The 26,916-nt window shown below is 36.4% G+C and overlaps 1 protein-coding gene across 1 annotated transcript in view; it reads left to right on the top strand.

Moving 5' to 3' along the window:
- The window catches only part of LOC127419896 (plexin-A1-like), a 289,863-nt gene that overhangs the window by 207,284 nt on the left and 55,663 nt on the right, over positions 1-26,916 (top strand). The window contains exons 11-12 of the mRNA XM_051661705.1: positions 18,480-18,576; positions 21,980-22,170. Coding sequence (XP_051517665.1) covers positions 18,480-18,576; positions 21,980-22,170 — 288 coding nt within the window. The remainder of the gene's footprint in view (positions 1-18,479; positions 18,577-21,979; positions 22,171-26,916) is intronic.

Raw genomic sequence — 26,916 nt, 5'->3', positions numbered from 1 at the left:
AGGATAGCTCAGATAATGTAGTCTTGGAAGAGCTTGAGAAATGTTGAACTATCCCTTTAAGGGCCATTTTTGGTGGAAAAAAACAAGTCCAAATGGCTGGCCATTTTCTGACAGCAATGTGGCCAATCAACATCTTGTCTGGCTGTCAAAACTCCCATCAGGCACTGGGAAGAGACTGGTGGAGTGTTTGGGCCTAATGAAAGACATTATACTTGTTATCTTTGCAACAAACTGCTTTGCAAAGGCCGTCATTAGTGACTGAGAGTGAAAGCTTGTGTGTTTGACTGCGCCATGACACTTCTCGCCATTCTTTATTGACGGGCATTTGCTCTTTCTCCATTTTTCTCTTGTGTTGAAGCTCCCAGTGTATCTGAAGGGAAGCTAATTGCATGACTAAGACTGGGCCGAGAGCTGTCTCGCTAAAGACTTTATCGACTGTTTGCTGTCGCAGCCGTTTCAAATCAACAACGTTTGCGCCATTGCTGGCGAGAAGCTATTCCTCTGTCTCCACTAGCAGGACGCATCAGACAGAGTGATATTAACTTTAACCGTCAACAAGAGAGCGAAAAACAGTCAGTGCATAAGCGCTACTTCTCTTCTAATATAACAAGACGGATGCTTTCTATATGGAGCATTACAGGTGTTGTTTTTCGCCTACTTTGAGTTTTGTAAATCCTGGCTATTCTCATTCTTATCCAACCTTGTTACCTACTTTACCTTGTTCTTTTAACAATTCTTGATATCAGTAGTTCATTTGTGTCTCAGTTGAACTTCTGAAAGTGGTGGTTTTTCAAAGTTCCGTCCTTTCTCGTGGTCGTCTACGGTTTATGTCTGTGACGGAACCACGTTTGGTTCTGTGCTGCTGGGTATTCCGACAGCCTGTCACTCCTAATGAGAACAGCAATTACAGCCGTGTGAAGATCCACACTGCAATTACACCATTAAATGCCAGTAATTATCAGATTTTAGCATGAGTACTGTGTAGCCCTGTGTGAGAGTTTCATTATTAGAAGTACAAGCATGTTTAGAATGACAGGCTTTGGCACAGATCAAGAGTCACTATTGTTTTAGTCATTTAGTAAGTCACTCCATAGAGATTAAATGACTGTTCATCAACAGTGTTGAATTGAATTGGTCCCGGAACATTCCAAGCACTTCCTTGTTAAAGCGGGTTGGCTATCGTGCCAGACGGCAGGTTGGATATGAAGTCCTGCTGTTCTTTTCATTCACGCCACAGAAACCTTCTTCATCTGAGTGATTAATTACAGTGCTGACTAACATTTTTTTTTTTATTCAAGGGTTTTAAATGGTTTGCTTTGCCATAACACCACAGTTTTTGCAAAATGTAATTTTTAGCCCTGCGTCTGCAGTGTTGGGGTAATGCATTACAGAACATAATCTGAGTGAACTAAAGAAATATTTTACTTTGTGAATTTGCATTTTAATACTGGGCTTACTTTTTAAATAAGTAACACATTACTTTTCTGTTTATTTAATTTATTTACTGGCAAATTGAAAACCTGAAAAACGCATTACTTTTCAAAAACATTACAGGTAACAATTTACAATAAGGTTGTATGTTAACATTAGTTAACACAATAGTTATCTTTTATTCATTTTGGTTAATGCTGTAAATATTCGGCTTTAATTAATGCTTTATAAAGTAACATAAACCAAACAATGAACAATAGTATATTTATAAACTAACACTAACCAAGATGAATAAATGCTGTGTAAAAGAATTGTTCATGTATGGTGCATAATAGCTGATCCATTACTTAGGGTAATGTATACATTGTATATTATACAACCCTATTGTAAGTGTTACGAAAGTAATGTAATTAGTTACTTTTATTCAGACTAATGTTTGTTTATAGTCTGATACCTAATGTATTAACTAATACTAACATATACAACCTTATTGTAAACTTATATCAAAGCAATGATGTTTGTTACTTTTATTAGCAGTAATGCAATGTTTATTTATAGTTAATGATGCCTAATGCATTACACATTTTAATGTATACAACCTAATTGTAAACTATTAACAGGCTAACATAATGTGTTACTTATTAGGAGTAACACAATATGTATATATATATATTAGTTCATGATATCTTATATATTAACAGTTGTTTACATACTCCACATTATTATGCAGTGTTAACAAAGTGCTATAGTTTTGATACTTTCTTTAGGAGTAACGCAATAACGTAGCACATTTCTTTTAACAGTAACATTTCCCAACACTGGTTGATGACGGTCAGTTGCATGCCAGGTACATGCAAAACAACAGCTGGCAGGTGGGATCTAAGGCGGGCAGATGGTTTATGGAGTATGATTATGTATGGGGGGGGGAGTTATTGTGTTGATTGTGTGTGCTTTAGACTTAGACTTAGGGTGCTAGATTGATCAATTCGATCCTTTGTCTCTCTGCTTAAGACAATAGAGAGACAGGTTAATAAAACACCACTGAGTGTTGGGACGCAGAGGGAAGCGGGTAGTCCTGACTCGATCGATTGAGTAAACAAAGGATATAGAGCTTGGGATGAGGTGTGGGAGAAGGAAGAACGTCATTAAACATTTGCAGGTTGATACAAGGAAGAAGAACTTTTATCCTCTGGTTTCAAGTGATATGCAGTCGAGTTGAGTGCAAGCTACCTGCTAAGAGCACAGTTCTTGGTATAGATTGGAATAATTATAGTATCTGTTGTAGATCCAAACTGGATCGAACGACCTTGGGTTTGGGTTGTTCTTAGAGTGTCCATGAAGAGCACTATATGTGCTAATGTATTTGGAATTCCATAAGTTCTCTTATAGAGAGAGAGAGAGAGAGAGAGAGTGTGTGTGTGTGTGTGTGTGTGTGTGTGCATGGAAGTGCGGAATAGAAGAGGCCTAAAGACATTTTCCACCAACACTGTTTTTTTTAGCATATTTCTAGGAAAATTGCCTCCATACTGGCCCCTTAAACCTCTAGGCCACGAACCATGAATCAGTAACGTCAAAGGCTCTGAAGCACATTAATAACTTCATCAAGTTAATTTTTCAAAACAAGAACTTTTAAGAACTTTCTTTCTAGTGTTGTCAAAAGTACCAGTAGTTCGGGACGAGGTCAAGACAAAAAAAAAAAAAAAAAAAAAAAAAAAGATGTCATGATACCAGTGTTTCTGCAGTACTGGTAGTACAGAGCACCGAATCAATTCTATACCTGCGTGCTGTCTGACTGACAGATGCTTTTAAATGCTCACATGCTTAGTTGAGCACATGCTCTGTTACTCCTTTTACATTTAAATGGACAATTAATCAAATTATAAATCATGATATGTTCTAGTGTGATTATTAAACCGCGAAAGGCTGCAATCTTAGCCAGTATGAGCTGCATGCTTTAAATGAATGTGTGAAGCCAACCGCTCATACACTGGAAACTCCACAGACTTTGAGAATCATTCATGCTGTATGACAAGATAAAGCAGAGCACATGTAGACTATATAGTATTTATATAATTAAATCAAAGCATTTGCGCTTTAACGATCAAATTGGGCATGTAGTGAACTGTTTATCCGTCAGAAGAAGTGTATCTTCTGTAAAAAAAACACGTCAAAATAAAAGCACGATTCAAAATAAAAGCTAGACACCCTGAAATTGAAGAAATTGCAACAGAAATATATTACAACTGTATAGTAAAATGTAAAATTCACTGTAGTAAAATTAATAATAATAATAATAAATAATGATGAATAAACAATTATAATAATAAAACTTAAGCAATATATTACAAGCAAGAATAAAAGTTTGTATCTTTTTGAAAGTTTTTAAAAGTTTTAAGAATTAATTTGATTAGACACCATTTTGATGATGAAATTAAAGTAAAATGTAAAACATGGAATTCTGGTCAAATAATTAAAAATAAAGGGGGAAAAAGATTTGGGAAAACAATTAAACAGATTTTAGTAGGACCCTTCTTAAAAACACTTAAGCAATGCATACTTAAATGAGAAACACTTGAAGGAAACATGCATTTCTTTTAATGTATTATTTACATAGAATTTGTATTTAAATAGGCTAAAGGTGTGTGTTTAACAGCACATTACCATATTGGCATATTTTTGCTGTGGCATCGAAATTGGTATCGAGAACTGCAAAATTGTACTGGTATCGGTACCAACGACTGAAATTTTGGAATTGTGACAATACTAATTCTTTCATCAATTTATGTGCGCGATGTGATGTGATGTGACACGCATGCAATTGAGCTACGACTCATTCCTATTTTGTCGTGCTCTGCAGATTTAGCCATGAACCCCCCCAACCCTCCCACCCCCACCCCCATTTCTCTGAAATAAAATGATTTTATTTTGCATTATATACGTATATGTGAATTAATTTTCATTTGTTATATATTTGAATGACTTTCACAAGACCGGATGACAACATATCTCTATAACTACACAAACGAGAAATTAAAAAACATTTTTTTGTTTTCAGAACATACTTTAATATCCATAGTAATTTTTTGTAAGTGCCTGTATGCAATCACAAGCTGATTTTTATGCAGCACTCAGAAGTTATAACTAATCAAATTCATAGCAATCAGTTCACACACATGATATTTCCAAATAAAATAATTTTACATGGACACTTATGTGGCTGTTGTGCAACATGACATAAGAGGGATGTTCATCAACTGGACAAACAGTGTACAGTGTACACATTTCTGTTTATTATAACAAAAGTGATCTTGTTTTTTCTAGGGATGCACCGATCCAATACCTGGATTGGTACTGGCTCCGATACTGACCTTTTTTAACAGATCGGATATTAAATTTGACAAGATCGATCCAAATCTGATACTGCGTGCTAGTCATGGACATTATTGTTAAGCTTCAAAAATAAAAAATAAATAAAAAAAACTGCAACATTAAAGTAGTCCATATGACTCATTCAATATATTCCAAGTTTCCTGAATGGGAAAAGGCTGCAATTTAATTGAAATATTTATAGTCTTCATATATTTATTCAAACCAGTATTTCTGGCCATGACCCACCTGTGCTGTGGAGAAAATGTGCAGAAAGGTTCCAGATAAGACCCAGTGAAAAAGATTCTAAAAAGGTCTGCAGATCCCCCTGCTGAGCACCAGCTCTGACACTAGATCCACCATTGTAAATAAGGTGCAAAAGAGAGGAAATCAAAAGATAGAGAGAAATAAAAGTTGAAAAAAAGAGAAGGGACCTGATATCCCTTTCCTCTACAGAGCTCTCACTCTCTCTCTGAGCACCCCAGTCCAGGACCCAAGAGATGAACAGAACAGCTTGATGCTATCAGACTCTGCTTTACAACATTACCTTCAGCTCAGATAAATGACCAGACAGAGAGAACGAGAGACTGACAGAGAAAACACAATGATGGAAGGGAACAGAGGGGGGCAGAGGAAGAAAAATCTCATCCAGAATCTTCTCTACAGTGACTAGCGATTTGCACCGCAAAATGAGGACTATCGGGAGAGTTTGATAGGATCCAATTAAAAGCTGTCGCAGATAAAATGATGATGAATTGCAGCCGCTCAGCAGAGAGATGATTCTCTTCAGACTCAGCATAGCAGATCCTCCCCAAACACTTTGGGGGGAAAAAAGACAGAAAGGAAGCAGAGGTGGAGGAGGGTCATCGTTTTGAAGGAAGGGAAAAAGGCGGCAGTTTTCATACAGTATGTGTAACACATGGGAAGTTTGATTCATTGTACCAAATTGGTTCATTTGGATGATTCGTTTCAATTAACTGCTTAAAAAAATGTTTCACCAATTCTTTCGAGTCGTCACTTAAAAGTGTTCCTTTAAAAAAAAAACAAAAAAAAAACAAAAAAAAAAAAATATTTTTTTTTGGTTGTTGTTGTTGTTAATTTTTTTTTTTTTTTTACATGGTAGTATTCTTTATACTTTGGAGTAAAATGTACATGGATATGGTAATCATTTAGTACCATAGATTTTGTAGATTAGATATTGGTCTCAAAGACTTGTTTGGCATCTCAGGTCTTGATTTGTTTTTATTTTTAGTTTAATTTTATTTTTTTAAATATCATAATGCTCAATGCATACAATTAAAATTAAAACTCGGTTAATAAGCAGCAATGAACACATACACCTTAAAAAAGACCTAAAAAACAAACAAACAATGCCCTCTTTTTTTAAAAATGTAATTATCTCATAGACCGCCAACTCATAATTAACATTATGTCTTTGAAACCATCTCTTTCTAGAAACATAAGAAAAGATATCAAATGCCTCCACTGGAGTGTTTGTGTTAGGTATCTAAATTTATCTGGAAGATATGTGTGTGTGCTTGTGTGTGTGTTTAAAAACCCTGATGTGTTATTTTTACCCAGGCACACAGTTATGCTATCAAAATGAATTATATAAGACTGACCCACACAAAAGGCAGAGTTTTTTCTTTCCTCCCTCCTCCCAATCTAGCAGCTGTTCTATTTTGTTAACATCGGCACTTTCCATCCCCGTGGACCTGGAATCTCCTGTCTCACCCGCACATATCCGTACGCTCCCTCTTTCCCCTCATCCCCCTGATCAATGGGCTTGCCAGCAGAGGACGAGCGCTGGCTGGGGAGATGCCCAGTGTGGCTCTCTATTTCTGGGTTCCATTAATTTTCCTCTTTGAGGGTAATTATGCATTTTGGGCATGCAGGTGAGGGGATAGTGAGAGAGAGAGAGCACACATAGAGCTTGTATGTTACTGTATTCTCAGACTCTCAGGCATGCACAACTGCTTGCACCTTTAGTCACTTTATTATAACTGTTAGTGGAGTTTTACTTTCTTTTGTTATGTTTAGAAGTTAGTTTTGTGTGCAGTCTATACTCTTGTAAGGTCACTGTAAAGTTTTATCCAGCATTCTTCAAAGACGTTTTACTTACACTCTTATGGGTGAAGTGTTTTAAATCATGCAAACAATGTTCAACACAGTCATTGGTCAGTTTTTATTCAGTGTGGCTAGTCATAAGGAATGCTAATTTGAAGTGACATTGAAATGTCTTGACTTTTTATTGTGCAAAAGAGCTTGCATAAACACTGGAAACTCAAATGCGGAAAACAATGCTCAAATATAGATTATTTTTGAAAGTTGTTTATCATTCTATTGCAGAGCTGACAGAAAAAAACAAGGCTTGTTCTGATTGTCATGGCAGCAGTCTGAAAAGTTGTAGGTTCATTTTCACAGAACCGAAACTCAGCATTCTGAGGCAACGTCCATACTAATACATGTCGCATTAATTATGCTACATTTAAACCTCTCATCCAAAATAAAACTGTTTTCCTCCACCGAAAACAGAGCATTTCTGGATACTTTTGGAAAATGATGATGCTAGGAAACTGAAAATGGACTTTTACTTTTATGTGGCCTTTATGTGCTTTTTTGAGCTTCAATGGTCTAGTCACCATTCACTTATATTGTAAGGACCAACAGAGCTGAGATATTCTTCTAAAAACCTTTGTTTGTGTTCTGCTGAAGAATGAAAGTCATACACATCTGGGATGGCGTGAGGGTGAGAAAATGAAAATTTTGGGTGAACTACCCCTTTAAGGAGGCCCTGTTGTGGCATTAGGGGCCTTTCAAACTAAGTGCGTTCTTGTGCTAAAAAAGCTAGACACAGTGCAAAAAAGTGCAACGCAAGTGTCTCGAGATACGTTTTTAAAAGTTGAAGTTCTTTTTAACTTGACAAGCCGTCTGAAAAGTGCATCTCTCCTGCGCAAGACGCTGAAAAAACATTGTGATGTGCCGCAATGGTCAAAGACATCCATCTAGCACATGTTTGCATAGAAAAACTATTGAACAATGCTGCTAACGTGCAAAAATGTGTTGGGTTTGTCACATCTGATTTGTCATTTTATTTACACTAAAGCAAAGCTCAATCAGAACAGCCTCTGATGCCACAGCATGAGACAGGTCAAAGCAGGCATATTTTAGTAGGGCTTTTATGTGACATTGTGGCATTTGGAGGCAGCACAGAGCCACTTTACAAATGCAGTTTGCCTTTTTTTGGCACTTTTTCCATGGACATTAGATGTGCTGTATTAGAAAGACAAAGATATAGAGAAAGACATAGTGTAGTAGACACTGACATTTATCAAAACCTGCCATATCAGCTTAGCGCCTGAGGGACATTTTAAGAAAGTGTGTGTGCGTGTGTGTGTGTGTGTTTGTGTGTGTGTGTAAGGTTTGTTGCATATGGAATAAGTTGCCAGATCATGGTTATTCTTAATTAGGTCATGTGCATGTTTCTCCTCACCTTGTGTTTGAGGCCTCCATCATTCTCTCGGGAACTCACACTTGCACATGCAATTAATTACCCTCCGCCACGTCTGTACGATGACCACGGGCTGAATAATGAGCGTTATTATTCATCCAGTCTCAAGTAGAGAAGAGTTCTCCCCAAGCTCCCCTCCCTCACAAAAGGACGCCCGTTGTTTTCAGCCAGCTTTCCGATAAATTCTGCATTTGTGATGAATGCCTTGTGACCTTTTATAAGGAACAATACACATTTTTAGTTTTTTCCAGCCATTTTGTGGCCTTAGTCACATGATCTTAGTGCACTGATTAGCATCATTAGATGTAAGTGTGTAAGCTTTTTTGACTTGGGCCAGTAAGCAACCACCTAGCAATGCTCTAGCAACCACCAGAACACCCTAGCAACCACAAAGCAGTGCCCTGGCAATCACCTACAACATCCTAGCATTGTGGCTGCATTCTCTTCAGAAAATTTAAATATCTAGTATTATAGTTATTAATACCTTGCAGTTATTATAAGTAAAAATGAATTTAAAAAAAGAAATATTTTTTTAGTTCATTAGCAGGGCCCATAATTACTATTTATTGAGACATTCAAAACTACTTGGTGGAGGTACAATTATACAGTATAGTGATGGTATCAGGCCATGGTAATACTATGGTACTTTAATATACAGTATACCATGTCACTGAATTACCATGTTCATGTACCATTGTTTTTACATAGCACACAAAATTACTTTAATGAATACCATGGTGTCTAAAAAAAAAAAAAAAAAAAAAAAAACATATATTGCGATGATACATCACCAACAAAAAAAGTACCAAAAAGTACAGCAGTACTACCTTGTTTTTTTACTATGGTAATACAGTGTATTTGGACATGTACCATGGTAATGCAATGGTTTTTGGACAAGTACCATGTAGGGCTGCATGATATGGAGGAAAAATGCAATGTGCAACTGAGACTTATTGGAATAAAAAAGGACCATCTATTCCAGAGATCACAAACATAGTTGTCTTTTGTTCCAAATAGACTGGTTAAATTATACAGTTTTTTACCAATAGCTATGTAGCAGATATTACAAGTAATATTTAATTATTTGTATTTTTTTTGTAAAAAGTATATGAATATACATTTAATTTCACCATATTGTGTGATATCCTAAAAGAATTTGTAAAAAAAAAAAAAAAAAAAAAAAAAAAATAATAATATATATATATATACATTTTTTTTATTTATTTATTTTTTTTTCACACTGTAATTCGTGTTCGTATTCATGTTAAAATAAGTTCATTCAGTGTGGGGCTTTTATTTTGAAAAATGATGTCTAGAAGCTCTTGCTGTAGACAAGCTTTCTGCTTTGATTTAACATGCTTGTTGTCAGTCTGTGACTACCAATCCATTAATTGAAACCCATCCTTTGATATATTCACACAGACCACAGTGGCCAATAAACAAGCCAAGTTTGAGTTTGTATTCTGGCGTCTGGTCTAATTATTATCTGCACACACAACACAGAGTGAAAGCACAAAACAGTGCCGGTTACACGTACATATGCACAAATAGTGACATGCTCCATCATTTAAATCAGTGACTATGCACACTGCATGCACACACACCAAGTAACAACCACTCACCCTGTATATTCTCTGCTATCTGTGTTGCCTTAAATGTTACTGTATTAAAATCATTCCGTCATCGCAAACCCTTGCGATATGCATATATGCATATATATACATTTGTGATATTTTGATAAATTCAATATATTGTGCAGCTCTAGTACCATGGTAATTACCATGTTTTTTGGACATGTACTATGGTAATACTATGCTTTTGGATATGTGCTAGGGTAATACCATGTTGTTGTTGTTGTTTTGTTTTTTTTACATGTACCATGGTAATACCATGTTTTTGGACATGTACCATGTTAATGCAATGGCATTCATGTAAATACTGCGATACGTGATTATGGTAATAATTCGGCGCCATTGTACATCCACAGAACTTTTTTGTAAGGGTTGTCCAAAAACATGGTATTACTGTACCATGGTACTCTGGTAAAAAACATTTTTTAGGCAAGGCAAGGCAAGTTTATTTATATAGCACATTTCATACACAATGGCAATTCAAAATGCTTTACATAAAAGTGATAAAGAAAATACAAGATAAAATACAATTTAAAACCAATTAAGAACAAGAAATAAGAATAAAAAGTAATAAAGTAAATCAAAAAGGTTTTCAAAAAAGTAAAACTTATTAAAATTTATAAAAAAGAAGAATAATACAGAAATAAAATTATGCAGTAAGTGCAGCACAGTGCTCAGATTATTTGGCTTGGGTGAGAATCTTGGCAGCAGCATTGTGAATGAGCTCCAGGTGTCTAATGGTCTTTTTGGGAAGGCCGGTGAGGAGTCCATTGCAGTAGTCCACCCTACTGGTGATGAACGCATGAACAAGTTTCTCTAAGTCTTGACTGGATACAAAACATCGAATTCTCGCTATATTTTTAGATGATAGTAGGCTGATTTATTTATTGCTTTGATGTGACTACTGAAACTAAGGTCTGACTCCAAAATGACACCAAGATTTCTTACATGATTTTTTGTCTTTAGACCCTTGGAGTCAAGGTATGTGTTCACCATGGGAAGTTTGCCTTTGTTGCCAAATACAATGACCTCTGTCTTGTCTTTGTTTAACTGAAGGAAGTTTGGCACATCCAATTGTTAATTTCATCAGTGCACTTGTACAGAGAGTCTATGGGGCTGTAGACATTTGGCGACAGGGCTAGGTAAATCTGTGTGTCGTCTGCATAGCTATGTTACGCAGTTTGGTTCTTTTTCATAATTTGGCCTAGTGGGAGCATATACAGGTTTAACAGGAGCGGTGCAAGAATTGAGCATTGTGGGACTCCACACCTTATGGATGTCCACTCAGATTCGTAGTTGTCTATGTTCACATAGTAACCCCTCCCATCTAGATTTGACATGAACCAGCTGAGGACCGTTCCAGAGAGCCCTACCCAGTTTTCCAATCTGTCTAGGAGAACGTTGTGATCAACAGTGTCAAAGGCAGCACTGAGATCTAGTATTACCAGCACTGATAGTTTGCCTGAATCAGTATTTAGCTGAATATCATTAAGTATCTTTACAAGTGCCATTTCTGTGCTGTGATGCGGTCAGAAACCAGACTGGAAATTGTCTAAGTAGCCATTTGAGTTTAAGAATTTGTTCAGCTGATTGAAAACAACCTTTTCAATGATTTTGCCTATGAAAGGAAGATTTGAGATTGGTCTGTAGATGTTTAATATAGAGTTATCCAGATTGCTCTTTTTTAGAAGGGGCTTGACAACTGCAGTTTTTAGGGATTTCGGAAACATGCCTGAAAGAAGTGAGGCATTGACTATTTGTAACAGATCTTTTTCCAGACAGTTAAACACCTTTTTGAAAAATGATGTGTGGAGTGTGTCAAGACAGCCGGTCAGCGTTTTAAGATGCTGTACTATTTCTTCCAGGGTTTTGCCATCAGTTGCCTCAAAATCAGACATAGTTACTAATTTTGGAAGTTGTTGTGGTGGGTTCTGTCTGATCTCAGTGCAACATGTGGATGAGCTGATCGGCATTTTAATATCATTGATCTTCATGAAAAATTATGCAGATTCGTTGCATTTGCTATCAGACAGGATTTCACAGGGAACCTGTGTTGGGGGGTGAGTTAGTCTCTTTATAGTATCAAAAAGAGTGCGGGTGTTGTTTATATTGCTGTTTATAATGTTTGAGAAGAAAGTCTGCCTAGCTGTACCTAGTTCCAAATTGAAAGCATGAAGGCTGTCTTTATACGTAGATGTTATAATGTACTTCTCGTTCTGCTTTCCTGCATTTTCTTTTCATGTTTTGTACTGCTGTTGTGTTTCTCCATGGTACTTTATGTCTGCCAGTAATCTTCCTGACCTTTACAGGAGCAATGCCATCAATAGCATTTTTAACTTTTGAATTAAAGTTAACAAGGAGAACATCACCACAGTCTGCAGATATACTTGGTGTCATAGATATAGCCTTCATAAATTGCACACTAATATTCTGAAGACCATCCAAAATGGAATTTTAACTGTAAACTCTACTCAAACAAACCTTTGGCCTCTCACAAAAAAGTGCTTGTTGTTTTTAACCACTTATCAGATAAATGTAGCATTTGTGGCGAATACAGTTTGACCTTTTGTGAAGAACAATATGGTTTTCAGCCATTTTGTGGTCACCAAAATTCACATGACCTTAGTCAGATGATCTCAGGGCGGCAGTTAGCATCATATAAATCGATTGTCTGGCTGAGGTGAGCATGCAGTCATGTAATGTCAAAAGCATGTTAATGGGAATTTTAATAAATCATATATGTGTATTTGGATGGTCTTCAGAGAACAGGGATGGCTGTTGTTGAGATGTGTTGTATGTGTGGGTGGACTGCTGGAGCTCTTTAAAGTTTAATGGATCTGGGGCGCTGGTGAGGAGATGTAGGCAGTACGAGTGTGAGAGTTCACATGTCTACTGCTTAGGGAAGTGTGGAGGTCATTTGCGGTTGGCGTGGAGGATGTATATGATCAAATTGGAGCGTCTTTCATTGAGAGGAGACATCAGTGATTCGTTGTCATAGGAAAAGCCTCGTGACTCGAGGGAGTTTAGTGGTTTTCCCTTGACCTTGTGCCTTTCAAAGAGTCATCATGTGACACTTTGTCTTATTATCATCATATTCACTGGTTTGTGTGTCTATATAGCAATATATTCTCACTGCCCTTTGATGTATTGTTGAATGTTTGTCATATTTTATTATTTTTATGGTATTTTAATATTTCATTTTACACAACATTTTTATTTCATAAAATATTTTTTACATTTTGTATATTATTATTTTACAATCACTGGTAACTTTATTATTATTATTATTATGGTTATTATTATTATATTCATGTCTTTTTGGATGTTTTTGTATTTATGTTTTTATGGTAGCCTATTTTAGTATTTAATATTATAAACTAGTTGTATTATATAGAATATTTTTTTTACATTTTTACATATTTTTATATTTACCATCACTAGCACCTTTATTATTATTATTATTATTGAATATTATACTATTATACTTTTTATTGTAGCCTATTTTATTTCATATAATAAAAAATATTTCATAAAATCTATTTTTTAATTTTTATATTATTTTTATTTTACAGTCACTGGCACCTTTATTATTAATATTATTGTTACTATTTAATGACTTGTTGAATGTTTGTTGCATTTTATCCTTTATGGTGTTTCATTGTTTCATATTATAAAATATTTTTATTTAATAAAATATGTTTTTTACAATTTTCAATATAATTTGTATTGTTATTATTTTTTCAATATTTTTACCATAACTGACACCTTTATTATTATAATTATACATATTATTAATGTTGTTATTTAATGTCTTGTTTAATGTTTGTTATATTTTATCTTTTTCTGGTATTTCATTATTTTATAGTATACAATATTTTGAATATATAAAATATAATTTAAACAGATATGTTATATAAATTCAAAAGATTTTATACTGCACTAACACTTTATTATTATTATTATTATTATTATTATTATTATTAATATTATTCTTTTTATTATTATTATTATTATTATTTAATCATTCATTCAGTCTCATGTAATTCCAAAACCCATGTAATTCCATTGGCAGAATGGTAAAGACCGACCGGCTCAGTCACCATTCGCTTTCATTGTATGAAATAAAGGTGCAATGAAAGTGAATGGTGACTGAGGCTGTTAGTCCATAACTAGGCCTTTTGTGTTCCATGGGATAAAAAGTAATATGGGTTTGGAACAGCAAGGGGGTGAGTAAATGATGACAGAATTTTATTTTTTTGATAAACTATCCTTTTAACACTGGCTGATTTGACAATTAACATATTTTTGTGTGGTCCATTAGTTTTTAAAAACCTACCTCAGCTTTAACCGTGAACTACTATACATGTGTGTGTATGTGTGTGCATGTGTGCACGTGTGTATGTTGGAGAAGACAGTAGAACCCCAAATGAGATGTGTCAGAAAGCAAATTGGAAATGCCAATTTCACTTACTTTTCCGCAACACACTTCACGCCTAAATTCCGCCACTTGTTTTATGTGTAAATTAATGGCTTCCACTCTGTAATTTAGATTTTTGAGGTCTTCCACACACACCCTTTCTGTCTCGCTCACCGTCTTCCTCCCTGTTTCTGTCTCACTTTCTCTGTGTGCTCCATGACCCCTCCTTTCATCCAGAAGTGGGTAGGCGCACGCAGACAGATCGTATTTTTTGTATGTGCCGGTTCTGAGTCAGTAGCTTTGCTGATGAGACTGTTTCTCACAGTCCTGACAGTAGAATCTTGTCTGCTGGGTCCAAAATTAACACACGATAAGTGCCAAATATGAGTAAAAATTGGCTTTGCCGAGTAAATAAAACATTACTTGCCAGTGGCTGTTTCATTAAAAGCTTAATACATGTTTTAAAGGTGCACTCAGTCATTTTTCCCTTATTAAAATTTTACACATAAAAAAATTATATTAATTTTGAAAAAATATGTTTAAAATCGTGTAAGCTTACATGACATGAAGAATCAGTAGCCTAATAAAATCTGTTTTATTTTTCATGGAGCAGTTAATGTCACATGACCAGCTGAATACTTCTCGCTTTTTCTCAGTAACGAAGCTGTAACTGTACACTTTTATTTGCTGAATAAATTAATCATGGATGACTGCGAATAATGCAAATCTACAATCCCATTATTAACTATAAAACAAAAATTTAGCTTTTGCATTTAATGCACCCACAAAGTTCAGTGTCAATATTAGTTGATGACTGCTATTTTGGTTTAGCACAAGTTGCGCAATAAACACAAAATTACTGAGTATACCATTATGTTGAACTTTATGAATGATAGTCTAACTCAATGTGGTCACACACGTCAAATATTCCTCACATTAAGCCACCAAAATTAATATATTAGGAATAAAATATGACCGGTGCAGTTTTACTGAGACTAACTTGCATTATGCTGTGATTGCCTCTATTATACAAGGAAAAAAATAACTAATGACTCTTTTGTAACGACAAAAATATATGTTTTAACAGTATATTACTATACAGTTGTGCTCAAAAGTTTGCGTACTATTGGAGAATTGGTAATATATGTACCATTTTTAAAGAAAACATGAGTGAGCAGGCAAAATACATTTATTTTATTTCTTATGGGATTCATATTCAACTGTAGGTTATAACAGAATGGCACAATCATAAAACAAAACATGGCAACTAAGAAAAAAATGAAATGACCCCTGTTCAAAAGTCTGCATACCCTTAGTTCTTAATACTGTGTATTGCCCCCTTTAGCATCAATGACAGCGTGCAGTCTTTTGTAATAGTTGTCTATGAGGCCCCAAATTCTTGCAGGTGGTATAGCTGCCCATTCGTCTTGGTAAATGCCTCCATGTCATGCAAAGTCTTTGGTCGTCTTGCATGAACCGCACGTTTGAGATCTCCCCAGAGTGGAGACTGTGATGGCCACTCCAGAACCTTCACCTTTTTCTGCTGTAACCACTGGAGGGTCAACTTGTCCTTGTGCTTAGGGTCATTGTCGTGCTGGAAAGTCCAAGAGCGTCCAATGCACAGCTTTCGTGCAGAAGAATGCAAATTGTCTGCCAGTATTTTCTGAAAACATGCTGCATTCATCTTGCCATCAATTTTCACAAGATTCCCTGTGCCTTTAGAGCTCACACCCCCCCCAAAACATCAGTGAACCACCACCATGCTTCACAGTGGGGATGGTATTCTTTTCACTATAGGTCTTGTTGACCCCTCTCTAAACATAGCGCTTATGGTTGTGACCATAAAGCTCTATTTTGGTCTCGTCACTCCAAATTACAGTGTGTGAGAAGCTGTGAGGCATGTCAAAGTGTTGTCAGGCATATTGTAACCATTTTGCGTATAGCTTTTTTGTGGCATTGACGCAGTAAAGGCTTCTTTCTGGCAACTCGACCATGCAGCTCATTTTTGTTCAAGTATCATCGTATTGTGCTCCTTGAAACAACCACACCGTCTTTTTCCAGAGCAGCCTGTATTTCTCCTGAGGTTACCTGTGGGTTTTTCTTTGTATCCCGAACAATTCTTCTGGCAGTTGTGGCTGAAATCTTTCTTGGTCTACCTGACCTTGGCTTGGTATCAAGAGATCCCTGAATTTTCCACTTCTTAATAAGTGATTTAACAGAACTGACTGGCATTTTCAAGGCTTTGGATATCTTTTTATATCCTTTTCCATCTTTATAAAGTTCCATTACCTTGTTACGCAGGTCTTTTGACAGTTCTTTTCTGCTCCCCATGGCTCAGTATCTAGCCTGCTCAGTGCATCCACGTGAGAGCTAACAAACTCATTGACTATTTATACACAGATAATGTTGTGGCTGATCAGTATATATATATATATATATATATATATATATATATATATATATATATATATATATATATATATATATATATATATATATATATATATATATCTAATAAGATATATACTGCAAAATAATTTTCTGTGGCTGGTAAATTTTCTCAATTCACTCTTCATTGTCAGATAAAAGTGCCAAAATTTAATTTTGGACCCTGCTTGTCTGTAAACAGGCTGTTCTGTAAGTCTGCTGCTGTTTATTAGTGCTTGTAAGGTTGTGTGTGTGTGTGTGTGTGTGTGTGTGTGTGAATAAGAGGGGCTGTAGTTAGGAGGCTGCTGTCAGGGTGGAGTGTTTTCACCTCCCCCCTATATTGATCTGACAGTCTAACAATTGCGTGATGAGAATCCTGACTTGTCTCTCTCTCTCTCTGTCCATCTCACTCTGTTGCTCACTCCTTTTTATTTGTCTCTCTCTCTGTCTCTCTCTCAAGGATACACACTTAAATGGCAAGATTTACATGTGGAAAGATAAGCTGGCATGTTTCATTCATTCTCTGCCATTTCAGCAGGTCTGAGCACGAGTCTCGCACCGAAACATGGTTTACGTGCTACATGCTTCTTCCCCCGTCGCATGTCAGGATCAGTGCAGTAAATCACTTATGCGCTACACAACAGTATGGTCATATTGAAATGGTGTGATATCCACTTAATAAGTTTGCGACTGGTTCGTTTCTTGTTTTGTCTTGTGTAGTGGTTTTTTCAATTTATTTTGGGCCTAAGACAGTCAGCTGCATTGCTATCTTCTGCCTATATATAGTAGGCAGCTGCCTTCTAAGAGACCGTTATGACCGAAAAAAGCTAGGCAACACAACGAATAGAACGCAGGTGTGGTGTCTCAAGATGCTTTTTAAAAATTTATTTTTAACATTAAATTCTGCACACCACACAAATAGCACTCCGCACAGTAGACTCTGCTCCAATGGATTTCAATAGAGTTTGACGTTAGCATGCTTCTAAGCTAGCAACATTAATAGCACACACAAATTTTGAATAAAATAGTCTACATTTAAATGGATTATACTATGTTTGTTAGCATGCAGCTTAGCTAGTTACAATTAATACATAGCACACACAAATATTGGATATAATAGTTTAATATACTGTTGAATAGCTATGTATAATAGTCCATATTTAATTGAATTGTACAATATTTTTTAGCATGCTGCAAAGCTAGCAATATTAACATAGATAGCACACATTAATATTGGATAAAATAGTCCATATTTAATTAGATTGTACTATTTCATTAGCATGCTTCTAAGCTAGCAACATTAAAATACATAGATCACACAAATATTGGATAAGATAGTTTATATGTAATTGGATTGTGCCATTTAGCACGCTGCAAAGCTAGCAACATTAAAATACATAGATCATGCAAATATTGGATAAAATAGTCCATATGTAATTAGATTGTACTATTTCATCAGCATGTTTCTAAACTAGCAACATTCAAATACAAAGCTTACACTAATATTGGGGGGAAATAGGCCATATTTAATTGAATTGTACCATTTTTATCTATACTTTACAGTACTGAATGAATACTGTATATTGTGTGGCAGTCTTTAAATGTGTTTTTGTGTGATTAAGTCAGGATTTCTAGTTGATAGAGGGTGTATAGTACACACATTTTAAAGAAAATCTGTCTTTTTGTGTCTCCACAGTATGACTATGAAGGAAATGACATCAGCGACCTGCCTGTGGACCTCTCGGTTGTGTGGAATGGAGATTTCGTCATTGACAACCCCTACAATATCCAAGGTAAAACACACCTCTCTCTGTTTCCTTACACAAGCCACTCACTTTTCCTACTCTCTCTTACTCCATCACTTCTTCTAAAGTCACTCTGTTTGCAGTATTCACACCTTTCTCCAGTGCTTTTATGAAGAGGAATTAGGGCCATTTATGCCCGGCTGTTGGTCTTGCCAGACTTCACTTCTCTCAATGCAGCTTATCTGTGCCTCTCTGCTGTTACCTCAGCTCACAGCTGCTAAACAATGGGAGACTACGTGAAACACTCCTTTAGAAAGAATGAAAAAGTAGGGTGGCATCAGAGAGTTTGGGAATGGCTTCTCATCCACATCTCTTGATGGCTATCAGCCTTTCCAAACAACTTGTAATGGCCGTTTGGTTTCTGCTGAGCTCGAGACCTGCTTGATTGAGTTGAGAGGGGGGTGGTAAAGGATATGTAGTGTCGGACCACATTCAGAAAGTAAAGGGTCGAGTCCAGATCTATTTGCTGCTAATATTTCAAGTGTCAGGCTGGTAAGGAGCTATTTTGTGTTAGTGGTGAGTGAACGGTGACTCCGGAGACCTCTTCAGTCCATACGATAGAACGCCACACCTAGACAACATCACGCTGAGATGATGACACGTCCTGTGCTTTTCCATTGTTTTTCTATTTCTCATCTCTCTGGCTGTGTTTGAAACCTGAAAAATGCTGCCCATTGCTGACATTATACCCAGGTAGGAAGGCATCAAAGCACGCGCTTTTGGGCATTTTGCCTTTATTGTAGAGAAAAGTAGAGTGTAAACTCATTGACTGACTGGACAGAAAGACAGCAGATTTTCTCTCTCTCTCTCTCTCTCTCTCTCTCTCAGCACCCATCTTTATAGCACAATAAATGTATCCATCTTCTCCACACTGCCAGAGAAAACCCCCAGCTTTGCCCTGCTGTAAAGTGGAAATGTTAATGTAATTAAATCATTCATTTGGTTAAGTTTAATTAGCGCAGAGCTACTTTTAAGCTTAGCCGTGGCTAATCAGATTAGCATGAGGCTGAGACAGATGGATATGCCATCTTCTTTGAAGTCCGGCGGCAGTCTTAGACACCCAGCCAATAGAACATTCACCCAGTCCTCTGAACCTCCAGGGACCCACAAAAAAATCTGCCATCTTTCTTTTTACAATGGGAATTTTACAAGTATAATTTGCTAATTGTTTGCTGTCACTGAGGTGATACCTTTGTTTCACTCCTCAACTATTTTTGAATCTCTCTTTTTGTAAGTTTACAGTTAAGGGAAATATTTAGGCTAAACCTTTGTAGGAAAAAAAAACAAGAGAAGAGAGCTTTTATACACTCACATGTAATGTTTTGCAGTAAGCATTGTTAGCAGTTGGCATTTATTGGTTGTCTATTTGGATTGTTTAGGTTTAAGTGCTTTTTATACACCTTCATCTTCAGCTACACATTCCTATTCCATACAACCTAAATATTTGTTTTAATGTGGCACAGCTAACAAAAAAGTACTAAAAGGTACTACCATGTTGTTTGGAGACAGGTTTTGTTTTGGACATGTACAACATTATTTTATGTAGTCGTCTGGAGTACCATACCGTAAAAATACTACAGTATCCTAGCTGAAAAAGCATATTAAACCAGCCTAAGCTGGTTTGCTGATCTTAGTTGGTCTGTTTGCTGGGTTTTAAGGGGGTTTGGGGCATTGTTTAAGGTGGTCAGGCAGGAAGAATAGCTAGACTATCTTAAACCAACTAAGACCAGCAAACTATCTCAGTGCCTTTTTTCTAGATGTAAAAAAAAAAAAAAAAAAAAGATGGTGTCAGATTTTTGTTAAATGGGGTCATGTCTGTATGATTGTTCAAATGTTGTGTCTGTTTTAAGCTTGTTTACAGCATAGACCCCCCCCCCCCCCCAGGGATGAATACGGTAATAATTCAGTACCATATATATCATTAAACAACAGTTAGTTCTGGTCCTTGAATCTGATTGGACGAGAGGCGTTCCAAGAATGCTGAAGGCTCACACCATCAGCACTGGGACACTTTGCTGTTTGTATCACTCTTCTTGTATTCGTGGCGTTCCAAACTAACATGTAAGAGCCATACAGATGTGTGAAGTTTCATTCATCCCTATGACATTAAAGATGTAAACTAGCTGGTGGAGACAAAAGATTGTCTTGTTTGTGTTATGAGCGAGTTGAGCTGATGTTGACAAACTGTCTTAGTAAGTGGGCAAATTTCTTTGAAGTCATTTGGAATTGTCTCTCACTCTATGATTGTTTGAATTACTATTACACTATAGCTGAGGAATAGAGTTAAACTAACAGCTTCAGCATTACTGCTGATCACAGCTGAGAATCGCGACAGACGGAGTAATCAAACACACTTAGGGCGCCTACCTGATACTCACCTAGTTGGGAGAAGATCTAAATTTTCAGCATGGCGGAGGAGAGTTTGGTTTTTGTGTGGGTGTCAAAATAAGAGTTCCGCAAGAAAAAAAAACAACTAAACACTTGAACGTGAGTGAAATACTCGTAGGATAAGTCAGATAGCATGTATGACAGCATCAATCCACAATTGGAGTGGATTACTATACAGCTGCAGCAATACTGTTCATCACTACAAGGTAATCGGACACTCAGTCTCTCTCTCTCTCCATCTCTCATATTCAAACACACACACACGTCCTTGTATCTCTAATAACTTGTTAGAAACAGCCCAAGCTGTCATTACTAGCTTTAAATTGTGGTTTTTGAATTAGGATTGGAGGCATGGGCGCATCTTTCGAACTAGCAACGGCAGATCCTGTGGCGAAACAAAGTAGATCCACACACAGTGTGTTTTTTTGGGACAGTTCTTAGTTTTTCCCTACCTATTTATTTACTTGTTTGTTGAACTGTTGTATAAAAGCAATATCACACTCGCAATCATTACCTGCGGACGAATCACAGCTGTGCTGAATCACAGTTGTGCTAGCTGCATATACAGCACTCTTGCTCATGTGATATTGCTTTAGTATCATGGTATTATAATCTGATACCATCACTCTACCATGGTAATGCCACAGTACTTGTAATGGACATTAAAGTGTAAGCCACTCAAGGTTGTGTATGATTTTACCACAGTTAGGGGGTGTTTACGCAAGCAGGTAAATGATTATAACGCATAGCCTTGAGTGGCTTATTGCTTTTATGAAGTGGTGGCAATAAGATAAACGCAATTACATTTATTAACTACAGTAATCACAATAAATGATTATGCTGCATAGTAACATAGTTCATTAGTCTAACTGTAGGCTGTTTAAGGTTGCCAAGCAACTTGGCACATTAATGTAGAAATCAACTTGAGTGCAGTCACAGATTTTTGTCCCTCTCTTTGCCTGCATATTTATCTCACTCTCTGTATCTCTCGTTCTCTCTGTAGCGCACCTGTATAAGTGTTACGCCATGCGGGACAGCTGTGGCATGTGTTTAAAGGCAGACCCTCGCTTTGATTGTGGCTGGTGCGTTCAGGAGAAGAAGTGTTCACTGAGACAGGAGTGTGCTCCTCCAGAGAGCTCCTGGATGCACCCCAGCGTGGGAAACAGCCGCTGTGCACACCCTAAAATCACCAAGGTAACACCTTTCCCATTCAGTCACACACCCCTTTAAAGTCTTTGTGACTGCATTTAACACACAATTCACAAGGCTGTAAAACACAATTTAACATTTCACTGTTTGAGCTTTTAACAAATGTTGATTTAGTAGAGCTATGTGGTCTTCCACACTCTTTAAAATAAAGGTTCTTCAATGATTCTTTACAGTACTTTTTGTTAAGAGAAGAACTTATCCTTTGCTATTGTATAGGGTTCTTGAATAGCTTTATGGATTTTTGGTGATTAAAAAAGTTATTGATGTTAAATCATAAATTCCTCAGATTACCATATTAGGTGTCATCGGTTAACATAGGAAAAGTTAATAAATGATCGCAGATCGCTGTTTCTCATTTTGTAAGTCACTTTGGATTAAATCGTCTCCTAAATGACTATATTCAAATGTAAAAGTGAAGCAATCCTGATGTTTTTTTTTTTAAGGTTTCTGAAAAATGATGGAACTTAAAGTAATATTTCACTCTAAAAATAAAATTCTGCCATCAATTACTCATCCTCATCTCCTTCTAAATGCTTTAAAGTGAGTTGGAACACCATGAGGGTGAGTAAATGTTAATAGTGTTTTTATTTTAGGGTGAACCAACCCTTTATGGTTCTCATATGACATTATAAAATATTCTCCATTGGCATCAAACTATGAAAATTTGCGTTTTTATTTGGTACATTTATTTTTTTAAAATTCAGTTTTATGAATGATGAAATTAACCTGTCAATGGAGTAGGTTTACTAAGAGGGATTCCCTTTTAGCTGTGTTTACTTCCTAATCGCTAACAAAGGCAATACCCTACCGTTCCTCATTTTCTACGACACTGACGCTCTCAGTCTAAAACAATGGAACTCCATCTCTCTCTGTTACACGTCCTGCAGTGACACTGCCAAACAATTCTATCGCTGTGCTTTTATTGGCGTGCAGTGGTGGATTGATGCTAATATACTGCCATGTGCCAGTGCTTGCAGCTAGCTGTCAGAGAGACAGCGGCGTTTCTCAGTAAGATTAGCCCCTGATACTGGGTAATTGCCAGTGGCACAGTTGCTAATCTGTTAGCTCATGCCTGTCTCTCTCTTTACTTATCACTCTATAACCAGAGCAGGAAGCCTGAATGGAGGGAGAGACAGAAAAGGAAGACAAAGACAAAGAAAGTGACTGGTATCTGCTTGTTTCTAGTTATTTAGGGTTCCTGCGGGTCCTTAAAAAGTGTTAAAATGTCTTAAATTCAGTTTTCTAAAATGTAATGTCACAAAAAGTCTTAAATATTTTAAATGGTATAACAAAAGTCTTAAATATCATTTAAAGATGTCTTAAATTTGTGGATGTAAAGACCAGAATCACGATATGGCCCTAATGCAATTATTAAACATTAAAAGGCTATGATTTAATTTAATAAACGTATAGTCTGCGTGCGCTGCAGGCTTCAATGTGAAAAGCACGTGGGGAACTCGAGATTCAGTGTTTCCAGCTGTTGGAGAGGGTTTTGCAATCAATGAATACCGGAAATTTATGACAAGTGATCGCTGATGATCTATTGTTGATGAATTCTGATAATGTTTACTTTAAAGTGTTTATATTGTAATACCTTGTCGATTAATGTAAGAATGCATTTTTTCCCCCCTTATCTGTTTGAATGAGCTGCTGGATGCACTAAAGCACAAGCATTTCAAAATAAGAGTCCCGCTGTATTTCGAGCTTGTTTATTGTAAAAAGTCCTTTATGTCTATGCATAATTTTTTTTCTGGTTATTTTTGCTATTTTGGTTGCACAATAATCTGCTTATAGGATTTAATTCAATTTGAACTTTTGTCTTTTGTAGCCTCTCTCTGGCCCACCCTGTTACAGGAAGGAAACACATTTCAACACTTTATTATCATATCAGCAAAATCCAATATCGGTCGACCTCTAATTCATATGTTTTGATATACTGGAACATAAACCATTTTTAATATGATGTATACATATATGTGGAAAACATGTCTTGAGTATTTTAAACTTGCAGATACCCTGTTTTGCTGATTATAAATGTTAAGCCCTTGTTGATGTTGAATGTGTGCCCCAGCATGTTTAAGTAAAAGGATTTGTTCTGTATGGACATTCATATTATTTGTTCATGCCTTAAAAAAGGTCTTAAAAAGTCTTCAATTTGATTTTAAAAACTCTGTAACAACCCTGTTTAACAGCTAGTTGGAAATCGGTTGACATTTTAACTGTTGTCATAATGAGCACAGGCCCAAAACCAGCTATTCCTAAACCGTTAAAATCCCCTTAACTTGCATTGAAGGAGGGACCAGATGTATATAAATGTTTTCATAATATTTATGATTTCAAATGTATGTCATTTGCTCTTTTTAAGACATTTTTGATGTTTGTACACAAATATGATCCCTAAAATAGAAGGTGATGTCTTGTGTATGTGATAGGTGATGTCAGATAATGGACTCTTTTACTGACATCTTGGTGTGAGGTACATGTGCCTACTGGGATATATAAGTGGGATTACATGAGGGGTATAAACATAAGCTTGTGCTGACTCTCCCTTTTTCAAGATTATATAAAGCTTTAACTCCCCATATGATATCTTATCAAAAGTAATGTTATGCTATACCTCTCTATTCTGGCCTTTGCGAAGTCTTTTGCGCAGTTTAGCCTTTCCTACCACTCTCATTCCCTCATTCCTGCTCCGTTCACATTAGAGACATGTGACTTAGTATATTAGCTGGATAAGCTTCTAATTTCATTTGGAATAGAGTCCTTAACTGGGTTTATTTAAGTTCTCTCTCTTCTGAGAAAACCCTGGTTCGGAGTAATAATTGAATTTAGTTTATGTCTGGCTTATTGTCTGAAGTTTTGCGTCTCAGCTGAAAAGGTCTACTGACATCAACGATTTTACTCTTGCCTTCTGAGGGCCACGCTGTTCCACCACACTTCCACAAATGGTAACTGAGACTAAGAAAAAACCCTCATGACTTTGAGGGTAAGTAAATGATGACAGAATTTTCAGGTGCAACTGCAAAGTTTCATAGGCTGAGCATTCACTACCTTTATTTTTAATTTTTTTATTTTTGCCTCTCTCTCTCTCTCACACACACACACACGCACACACACACAAACTTCATTCTCATGTCAACAGTTATCAGCCCTTATAAGCTTTGACACTGAAATATGTCAAATATACATGTTGTTCTGCCTTGGTTTTTTTTCATGCCACAAGATGAACCTAGACAGGCAAATAGAGGAAGTGGACTGAACATATGCGGGAAGGATTGATGCAATGCATCTGATTGCATCATTCTACATGCATACTTCTCATGTAGGTACCAGATGAAAATAGACATAAACCTCAAATCCTTTAGGGAGATGGAAAAGGCAAATCTTCAAATGCCGCCCATCTTTAAGTCTGTCTGTGATTGGATGCCACCATGCTGCATGTAAAACAACCCCTCTGAAACCAATTACAGAGCACTTCTGCTTGTTGTTTCGTTATTCTGTATTCTTTATTTGCATCACTCTGTACAAAAAGCCAATTTTTGACTCTATGGCCTATATAAGGCTCTAAGATTGGCTTAGGGGAAAAGGGATTTGAGAACATATGCTACAAACTAGCAAAATTGAAGTGGAAAATAGAAAAAGAATCTGAGGGAAAAATGGAGGCAAATTAGGGCCCCGGAAAGCTACAGAACTGAACTGCCAGATACGGGGGAACTTTGATGCTTTTTCTATTCTTCAGCAGATAGATAGAGGCTCTATAAATAGGAGGTTCACTGGGTGAAGTCCCAAGTGATGCTGTTGTACCCGTAAGCCAGACACTTAACCTCAATTACAAGAGGAAGCATGGAGCCATAGACGTACGAAGAGGGGGTGCAAGACAGAATGTGCCTGTTACAAATCCGAGTGCTGTTTTTTTTCATGAATAGCACATGTAGATATTTGTACTGACAAAGTATAATTGGAGGATATGACAGTAAAATGTGTGCTTTAAATGAATTGTTCACCCCCCAAAAAACTTTCTGTTGTCATTCTCTCACCCTAATGTTGCTCCATGTAGAACACAAAAGGTGAATTTTTAATAAAAATATCCTGGCCACTCTTTTCCATGTAATTAAAGTGAAGGAGAATTGGGGGTCTCAAGCTCCACAAGGACAAACAAAGTACCATACAGATATAATAAAAGTCTTCTATTTGTCTTATTGTGTTATTTTCAAGTCTTCTTAAACACTAGCTTTATGTGGGAAACAGACAAATATTTTACTTGTTATTCACAGATAATATTCCCCTGCACTTAAAGGAATATTCCCGGTTCAAGTTATGCTCAATCGACAACATTTGTGGCGTAATGTTAATTAATACAAAAAATACTTCCGACTCTTTTCTTAAAAAAAAAAAAAAAAAAAAAATGCAGAAATCAAGGTCGCAGTGAGGCTCTTGTAACGGAAGTGAAAGGGGCCAATTTTTGGAGGGTTTAAAGGCAAAAATATGAAGCTTATAATTTTATAAAAGCACTTACAATACTTCTGTTAAAACTTGTGTATTATTTGATCTTTTATTTTTAGATTTTAGTTGTCATGGCAACAAAGTTGTAAAATTGGATATAACTTCACACAGAAGAGGTTAGTAAACGATTTTTTTTATCATAATAAAATCTTGTTAACACGCATATTGTTCATGCCTTGTGGCTATACTTTTAGAAACAGTGTGCATTTTAACATTTACGGACTGGCC

Source organism: Myxocyprinus asiaticus, chromosome 29, assembly GCF_019703515.2.
Source record: "Myxocyprinus asiaticus isolate MX2 ecotype Aquarium Trade chromosome 29, UBuf_Myxa_2, whole genome shotgun sequence".
NCBI lineage: Eukaryota > Metazoa > Chordata > Actinopteri > Cypriniformes > Catostomidae > Myxocyprinus > Myxocyprinus asiaticus.
This window is presented reverse-complemented; position numbering and strand designations above follow the sequence as displayed.